The 9,027-nt window shown below is 33.0% G+C and overlaps 1 protein-coding gene across 1 annotated transcript; it reads right to left on the bottom strand.

Annotated features, from left to right (window-relative positions):
• Nucleotides 1–921: 921 nt before the first annotated feature.
• Nucleotides 922–3,622, bottom strand: LOTGIDRAFT_156696 (hypothetical protein; the record flags this gene model as incomplete). Its single annotated transcript, XM_009047970.1, has 4 exons — nucleotides 922–1,011; nucleotides 1,628–1,708; nucleotides 2,478–2,567; nucleotides 2,843–3,622. The coding sequence occupies 4 exons, from the start codon at nucleotides 3,620–3,622 to the stop codon at nucleotides 922–924; spliced, it is 1,041 nt and encodes a 346-aa protein (XP_009046218.1).
• Between the last annotated feature and the right edge of the window lie 5,405 nt (nucleotides 3,623–9,027).

The following is a 9,027-nucleotide window of genomic DNA, read 5'->3' as shown; positions in this document are numbered from 1 at the left end:
CGTTTTTCTTATACCTGACGAATATAGTACAGACGGTTCATCTGCCTCTTCTGGTTCATCTTTTAACTTACATTCCACGCCTCCGCACGAATGTACATCATTTGAAACGGTTGACTGTTCTAGTTCATCTTCTGGCTGACTAGCTTTTTCTTTTTTTCGTGTTTCTTTTTCTATTGTATAGGACGTACTCGCCCTCTTTTTGTATGAATATGGTAACTTATGTTCTTTTTCTGGTTGGCCTTTTCTAAGATAAAATGGTTCAATTTGTCTTTTTATTATTTTAGGATACTTTTTGAATCCAACCTTTATACGCTTACATATCATGTTTTTCGAAGAATCTAATTTTTCGTCTATTATATGACCAATCGTTTCACTGCCAAGTCTTGAGGTCGATGAAAATTCTGAAGTATCGGAAAACTGTTCAGGTTCGTGTCTCAAAGGTAAGCTGGCATCATCAAGTGATACAGATGTTTCTAATCTTCCCATTGCACTCTGTGTTAATCTCTAAATTTAAATGATGCATAATATATAATACCCGTAACAAAATATTTGATAAAGGGTGCTTTTATAGGCCCTTTACAGTCCCGTTTTCTAAATGTTTTCTACGTATCGGGGACACTGATATCATCAATATGAACCATTCTAATTTTCAGACGTCTGTGGTTCCTGCAATTCAACTAAAACTAGGTGTTTGATGACGTCACTACTCGCAAAATAACAAAAATGCTTTATCACATAAAGCCCTTCGTGATTAGTGTCCCCGATACACAATGGGAACATAAATTATGATTTATTCTTGTCTCCTATTGTCGCCACTAGTATAATAATCTTATTTTAAAGTTGAACTTAGTGCCTTGTTTTTTTTGGCTAGAATCGGTTTAATCGTGTATTGAAATGTAACCATGAAATAACCTAGCCTAATTAACATACAAACGTTTCCCTTTTGATATGAGTACGAGAATCCAAACAAATGGAACTGTTTAGGCAAGTGAATTTAACATAATGTTTTTTCTTAAAAGAAAAATCATGTAACATTATAATTTATCAGATATTCTTCTATCTACGTATGGTTCTTATATGGAAATAACACACAAAAGCGCAGTTCATAGCCATTTTGAATATCTAAGTCTATTGTTTTATTTTGACAAAGTCTAAACATCACACTTAAAACCATTTCTTATCCCTTAAATGTGACTTGAAGGCTTAGTTGAAAAATCAAACTTTTTATGTCGAGGAAGAGATGCTAAATGATTGTGAACTTCGTATGTGTTATTTCCATGTTAGAACCATGACGTATGTACCTTATGTACTTACTCATCAGGTTACTTCAATTACAAGTTAGCTGTAAATTTGTGTGGATGATTCGGGAAAAATCAGTGTCAAGAGGTTTGGCCAAGAACCAGCTGGTAGAAAAGACCCTTCATTGGGAACTTAAGTTGCTATCCTTGTAAATATAGTTGCTTTTCAAACATGGAATCGGTCAATAAATCATAAAATACAGACAAACCCTGATTTAAAAGCGTAACCTGAAGTCTTGGTTTTGTATATAAATCTTTTATGAAATCATTTGTACAGGTCATGTGGCTTTTCACTTTATATTTCTTTCATTATAGAAGGTAATATTTACCATGGGAGAATATGCCATTATCTGTTCTTTTCGTAGCTGTAATAAACTGTGTTCATACGGTACAGATAATCTGGTTAATCTCTAAAAGAATAATGTACAGTATTATGTAAGTCCATTTATAATTGTCAATGTGCACCTAAACGTAAACATAAACTTGGAAAAATATATCGCCGACACTTTTGGCTATTTACATCATTTGTATTGCTCGTCTTATTTTGCCTTTATTCTCAAATTCCAATTGCTCAGACGGTTGCCGCCAGCCTCCTGAGACCGGGAGTACAAACAGGGACAGACTGAGTCAATGTGAGACAACACCGTCGAAGCTGAATTGCGGCATAGTTGCAAGCATCTTTTGGTGCGTCCTAGAGGGCTCACCATACAAACGTTTGATTGAATTAATCATATTTCTTAATTTTTTGAAAATTAAGTGGGGGTAGGCCTACAGTTGTGCTCAGATTGCCATCACTGCTAGCAAAATCCACGTGGTTTGAATTAAATTTGCTAACATGAAGTCATATTATGATACGAATTGGAAGAACCATACCAAAAGACTCGATACATATTCAGGATGGAAAACCTCCTGAGACTTGGTTCTTCGGATAAAATTGTGACAAATTATTAGCATTTCAGGGTCTTAACGTACTATTTGTTGATTCTTACCACCGTAAGTTCTAAAAATGTTGTTTTTCTAAATTTTTGACTTGAATGCTGAAAGGTGTAAGTCATCCAAAAGCAGACAGTATTTCCTTTAGTTTTTAAAACAAATAATCAGATAACTGAATTCTGAATGTATCCTGTCTATAATAAATGCTAGAAATGGCAGGAATATTGTTTGCTTTGAAATATTTACCATATGAGATGGAGTTGTCTTTTCTATTCTCTGCTGAACTAACACATCCTCAGCTGAAGCAGATTGTTTCGGTTCTTTCTTTGCCATATTCTGTAATAGAAAATAAAGAAATTACTCTCTCCATAGCATACACATCTTATCAACAATTATTGATTGAATTTGCTCAGATCGTTCGACCATATGACAGAGAATGACGCGTGTCAAGGCGCAGAAACGCTAAATAAACCTTAAGCAAGCGACTGTTCAATGTCGGTAGAACTAAATTTTGTATCCATTGTTTAAAAGTGTCTTTTTGGTCGACGAGCTTAAAATCGAGAATAAAGTATTAGTGCAGGAGATGAACAAAGTAGTTAAAACGTTTTTACCTCAAAAGATTTTTCCCGTATATTCAACAGTTGTGTTGGTTCATTTTCTGGAAACGTTCTTTGTCGATATTGAGGATCTATAAATTGCGTGTAATGAGACGCTAGTCCTGGCTGTTGTGGTCCGTAAAACGGTGGCAAAGTTCCTTGTAGGTCGGGGTGATTGTGAGACGTCTGCCCAGGCGGTCGTTGTCCACAATACGTTTGTAATGGTCCATAACTCGACTGATAATACGGTATCCTTTCCAGGTATTGAGGACCTGTAAATTGCCTGTTGCAAAGTGTTTGCCTCTGTGGCGGTCCGATTCTTGCCACTGTTCTTGATAGGTGATCTGTAATATGTCTGTTTTGAGTCTCTTGTTCCAGCAGTTCTGGTGGTCCATTTCCTGGCAAAGTTCTTTGTAGGTATATCTGATCTGTTAATTGTCCGTTATAAATTACTTGTCCAAATTGCTGATAAATGTGACGTATATCGATTGAATTTTTGTGATCAGTAGATTGTCTGTTTTCTCGCACGGTTCTTTTAAGCACAATTGTGTGCAATCTTGCCTTAACATAAGCCAGTTGATACATCATATGCCACTCAGCTTGGGTTGTTGGTCGTTCAAGATACAATTGTCTATCTTCCACTCTATCATCATTCCCCGTCGAATTCTCCAACATCGAGGAATTTATTTGGGTATTTTTATTATCACCGGATATATTTTCACCTGAGCTTGGCGTAGCTTCTTTGTTAAGAACAGTTAATGAATGTTCGCTTTCATCTGATTTACTGGATTCCATAGTGTTTTCTTTGAAGTCTGTTTCAGCACAAAATTTCTTTCATACTTGTTCTGCTTCTGTCTGTTGACAAAAATGTATTGTTGTCAATAAATTAGATCTTTAAATCCTCACTAAATAATGACACTAAGGCTAATCAATATCAGGGTAATGACTTTACAACCATTCATCAAATACCGGTATATTGAATTCAATCTTTCATATAGTGCTGTAGTATTAACATGAACTGCGCCCTTTGAATTACTTCTGAGCCATCCAAAAGTCTCAATGTTCGCCCAGAAAATCTCATTTCTATTTCACTGCTTCAGCTATCATTGTCTCAGTGTCTCAAATAGGGATACTGTAAGTATCATTTTTATGTGACGATTTGCGATATTCAGTTTACGTGATGACCAACTCATGGACAGGTTTGACCCTAAGAATTTTTCAGAAGCTAGAAGATTGGGCAAAAATGGCTTACACTTACTTTACCAATCAAATTTCTATCCTAATCGTAACTCACCTTACTTTCTCAATATAACTTTTTTATGCTTCTGTTTTTTTTTTCTATAATGGCTTATATTTAGCTTTCATTCTCTTAGTCTTATCCTGAAATGCAGTCAAGTCAATGACCAATATAATTATATAGATTGTAATCGGAATTACAAAATTACATCCATGTGTCACGATAGTCCAAAAACAACAAAATGTTTAATTTTTGGGGGAATTTTTTAAAGATCTTTTTGGGATAATTTGTAATTTCCTTCTATATGTGGTGTGTTAAATTAATACCAAGTAACACATTCATATGTAACAACCTAGTCAAATAGTAACTAGTTGAAATTTGTAACGTGAGTAACATTGCGAACATGTAACGTGAGTAACGCTCAACTCCTCGTGAATAAAAGGCTTATGTACGATGGCATCACTCTGAACTAAACTGTAGTTATTTTATAATGAACAAAACTTCTAAATTAGGCATTTGAATTTTGCTTATTATACATTATAACTCTCACATCATAAAATGTCTTTTATGGCAGTTTTTAAGCAAAAATACTTATTTTTAATGATCACTAATTTTGATGTCACCTTAATACAAATTGTAACACTTAGGTTAGAATTCATATACACGATTGTGTTTGACTTTAGAAAGATTATGCTTCATAATGTAGAAAAGACTTATGTATTATAATTGAGCATGTTTACACGGTTTTTGTCATAATCCGAGCGGAAAGTATTGAAAATGGTCAGAGAAAAAATTCAAATATTCTGTAATGAAACAAGCACTCTGTGTAAACTAAGAATCCCTGTTCTAATCAATAATAAGCTTATTGGCCTTTATTAAATAGAAATCCCCCAATAAACTTTCTCATTTTAAATCAGATTTTGATTCCAATTTTTAGATTACGAATAATACATATCTCAAATCATTCCTGTCAGTACCTTCTTTATTTCCTCTTTTTAAACTCAATATTAAGTTTTTGTTTGGTATAATAGATATTAATGATTATTTATGTTATGTTATGAAGCTTATTCAATAATGACAATCTATGATAGTTTATCAATTACTGAATTTTGTTATTGATACCGTATATTATGTAACGTGAGTAACACTTTTGAAAAACTAAAAAATAACTGAATAATAGGAGGGTACCATATTTGTTAATATTTGTTAATTAAAGGATAAAATATTCTTCTTTTTTCTAAATTAACTTTCACAAATGTGTTTATTTTTCAAAAATCAATCAGAATCATTAAATAAACTCCAAATTAAAACCTTTGCATACTGGTGCAGTATGATCAGATCATATTAGGTAAAATGAATGTATAAAAATTTTAATATGCAAATCAATTGTTGCATGTGTGATATTCAATGTAACATGAGTAACGTAACGTGAGTAACGCATTTTCTTTTAAAGATTGAATGGTAGCTTGGTACATATTTACAATGAAGTGTTTAGGGATAGTTTATCATAAAGACTGGTTAATAACCTTAATCATCAAGCATTATTATCATGATAGAAATGCACCTTGGGGGTAAATTTTATGAAAAACTAACGAGCACAAATTTTGATGTCCGTTCTAAGTAACGCTAGTAACAGTAACATTTTTACACCTACCTCTTCATTTAACAATGATATCTGAGAAAACTAAATTGTAAAATTTGCATCATTCTAAATTATTCATATAAATTTTCAAGTATATACTACTGTGATATTATGTACAGTTGTAATGAAATGACAAGTGGGGTCTTGAAAATGTAACGTGAGTAACGATGGAATTGCCCTAAAAGAAAATCACGAAATAGTAAGGATTTCGAAGGGGAAGGGGTAATTCAGTCGATGAAATGAAATGAAATGAATGGATTTTACGTCCTACTTTTCTGTCAATCGATTAAGGATCCTAAAACAAGGCACACTTTGGAATATTGAATAGGCCTATCCTAGTAGCCAAGGCCTAACCCTAAGCCTAGAGAGAAAAAGATTAAGGACCCCTACTCCTGGGGCTTAAAAAGGTCCTTGGACTAGATAAATTTTAACTGCAAGGAAAATTAAATACACAATAAATGATAGACACAAACTGCTAGACAAACAGAACTACTTACCCGTTTAATCCCAATTTATTTTTTTTGTGAGGCGTAAGGAATTAGGCTCCTTTGGACAACGACGTCCCATAGGAGCCGGCATTTTTCTTACGACGTCATTTCATCCCTATGACTACATAACATCTTTCCTTTAGAGCGTCATTTTTCTTTATAGCGTCAACTGATTTTGACTGTCATCGTGGCAACTCAAGATATTTTGAATAAATAATAAATTATTTAACCCCAGTCTACCCTGCAATTAAATAGGCCAACGCCCACTCACCAGAAAATTTCTAAGTAGGCCTTCAAGCTTAAGGCCCAATCTTATTAAAACTTGATATTCTTTTCTGTTTTTCTGCGATACAAATATATTGTATTGCATACGACTGAACAAAAAAACATATAATAACCATTCCTGTTAAATTAGTTAGAAATGTAACCTACTGTACCCCCATTGGCGCCGCCACAGGCTATATCCTAAAATTCTGATGATAATTTACGTTTTAAAATGACACAGGGTAAAACGCCGCATTGTAGGCTACTATGTCCGCATGAGTGTAGAGAGGAAGATTACATGGCGGACGAATCAGACAGTGACATTGAAGTCAAAAATATATATGATAAAGGTCAGAATAACATGAGGCTATAAAATTTCGGTTCTCGCTGCTGTAACGACAATTCAAAAAAATGGAATGAGTTTCTGTCGTCTATCACTCATCCACATTCTACTGCATGACGTTTTAACGTTCTTGTCAGTGTTATAGGCCTAACTAATGCCTTATCGTTAAAAAACATTCGACAGTTTCCGTAAAATGTGGAATAATCATTTCATATTGATGACATTTTGTTAATAGCTATACATGTGCATATTTTATATATATATATATAAAATGTTTAATCATTTTTTTATGTTTTTATTTTTTCGATTTCTTCTTTTTCTTAGGTTTCTTTTTCTTCTTTGCTTTCTTCGGCTTCTTTTTCTTTTGTTTTTTTTCTTTCTTGGCTTTCTTATCCTTCTGTGGTTTCTTTGGTTTCTTGGGCTTCTTTTTCTTTTGTTTATTTGCTGTCTTGGCTTTCTTATCCTTCTGTGGTTTCTTTGGTTTCTTGGGCTTCTTTTTCTTTTGTTTTTTTGCTGTCTTTGCTTTCTTATCCTTCTGTGGTTTCTTTGGTTTCTTATCCTTTTCCGTCTTTAGTTTCTTTGCTTTCTTATCCTTCTTTACATTCTTTTTTTTCTTTTGTTTTTGTGATTTCTTATCACCCTCCTTCTTTTGTTTTTTTGCTTTCTTATCCTTCTTTACATTCTTTTCTTTCTTGGGCTTCTTTGGTGTATTCTTTGCTTTCTTATCTTTCTTTTGTTTTTGTGATTTCTTATCACCCTCCTTCTTTTGTTTCTTTGCTTTCATGGGCTTCTTTGGTGACTTCTCTGCTTTCTTATCCTTCTTTGGTTTGGTTTTGTTTTGTTTTTTTGCTTTCTTATCCTTCTTTACATTCTTTTCTTTCTTGGGCTTCTTTGGTGTATTCTTTGCTTTCTTATCTTTCTTTTGTTTTTGTGATTTCTTATCACCCTCCTTCTTTTGTTTCTTTGCTTTCATGGGCTTCTTTGGTGACTTCTCTGCTTTCTTATCCTTCTTTGGTTTGCTTTGGTTTTGTTTATTTGCTTTCTTATCCTTCTTTGGTTTCTCTGCTTTCTTATCCTTCTCCTTTTTTGGTTTGTTTGATTTCTTGCTCTTCTTAGATTTCTTTTCATGTGATTTATTATCTTGTTTAGGCTTCATTGGTTTCTTTGCGTTTTCCTTTGATGTCTTTGGTGTCTTCGAGCTTCCAGACCTCTTTTCGTTTGCGTGTTTCTGTGATTTCTTTTCTTTTTTAGGTTTGTTTGATTTCTTTTCATTTTTAGACTTTTCTGATTTCTTTTCATTTTTAGATGATTTTCCCTTATCAGACGATTTTTTATCCGTTTTAGCAGTCTTATCTTTATTAGTTTTTCCTTTTTTAGATGATTTTCCCTTATCAGACGATTTTTTATCCGTTTTAGCAGTCTTATCTTTATTAGTTTTTCCTTTTTTAGATGATTTTCCCTTATCAGACGATTTTTTATCCGTTTTAGCAGTCTTATCTTTATTAGTTTTTCCTTTTTTAGATGATTTTCCCTTATCAGACGATTTTTTATCCGTTTTAGCAGTCTTATCTTTATTGGTTTTTCCTTTTTTAGACGATTTTCCTTTATCAGACGATTTTTTATCCGTTTTAGCAGTCTTATCTTTATTAGTTTTTCCTTTTTTAGACGATTTTCCCTTATCAGACGATTTTTTATCCGTTTTAGCAGCCTTATCTTTATTAGTTTTTCCTTTTTTAGACGATTTTCCCTTATCAGACGATTTTTTATCCGTTTTAGCAGTCTTATCTTTATTAGTTTTTCCTTTTTTAGACGATTTTCCCTTATCAGACGATTTTTTATCCGTTTTAACAGTCTTATCTTTATTAGTTTTTCCTTTTTTAGACGATTTTCCCTTATCAGACGATTTTTTATCCGTTTTAGCAGTCTTATCTTTATTAGTCTTTCCTTTTTTAGACGATTTTCCCTTATCAGACGATTTTTTATCCGTTTTAGCAGTCTTATCTTTATTAGTTTTTCCATTTTTAGACGATTTTCCCTTATCAGGCGATTTTTTATCCGTTTTAGCAGTCTTATCTTTATTAGTTTTTCCTTTTTTAGACGATTTTCCCTTATCAGACGATTTTTTATCCGTTTTAGCAGTCTTATCTTTATTAGTTTTTCCTTTTTTAGACGATTTTCCCTTATCAGACGATTTTTTATCCGTTTTAGCAGTCTTATCTTTATTAG

Source organism: Lottia gigantea, assembly GCF_000327385.1.
Source record: "Lottia gigantea unplaced genomic scaffold LOTGIsca_12, whole genome shotgun sequence".
Lineage (NCBI taxonomy): Eukaryota > Metazoa > Mollusca > Gastropoda > Lottiidae > Lottia > Lottia gigantea.
This window is presented reverse-complemented; position numbering and strand designations above follow the sequence as displayed.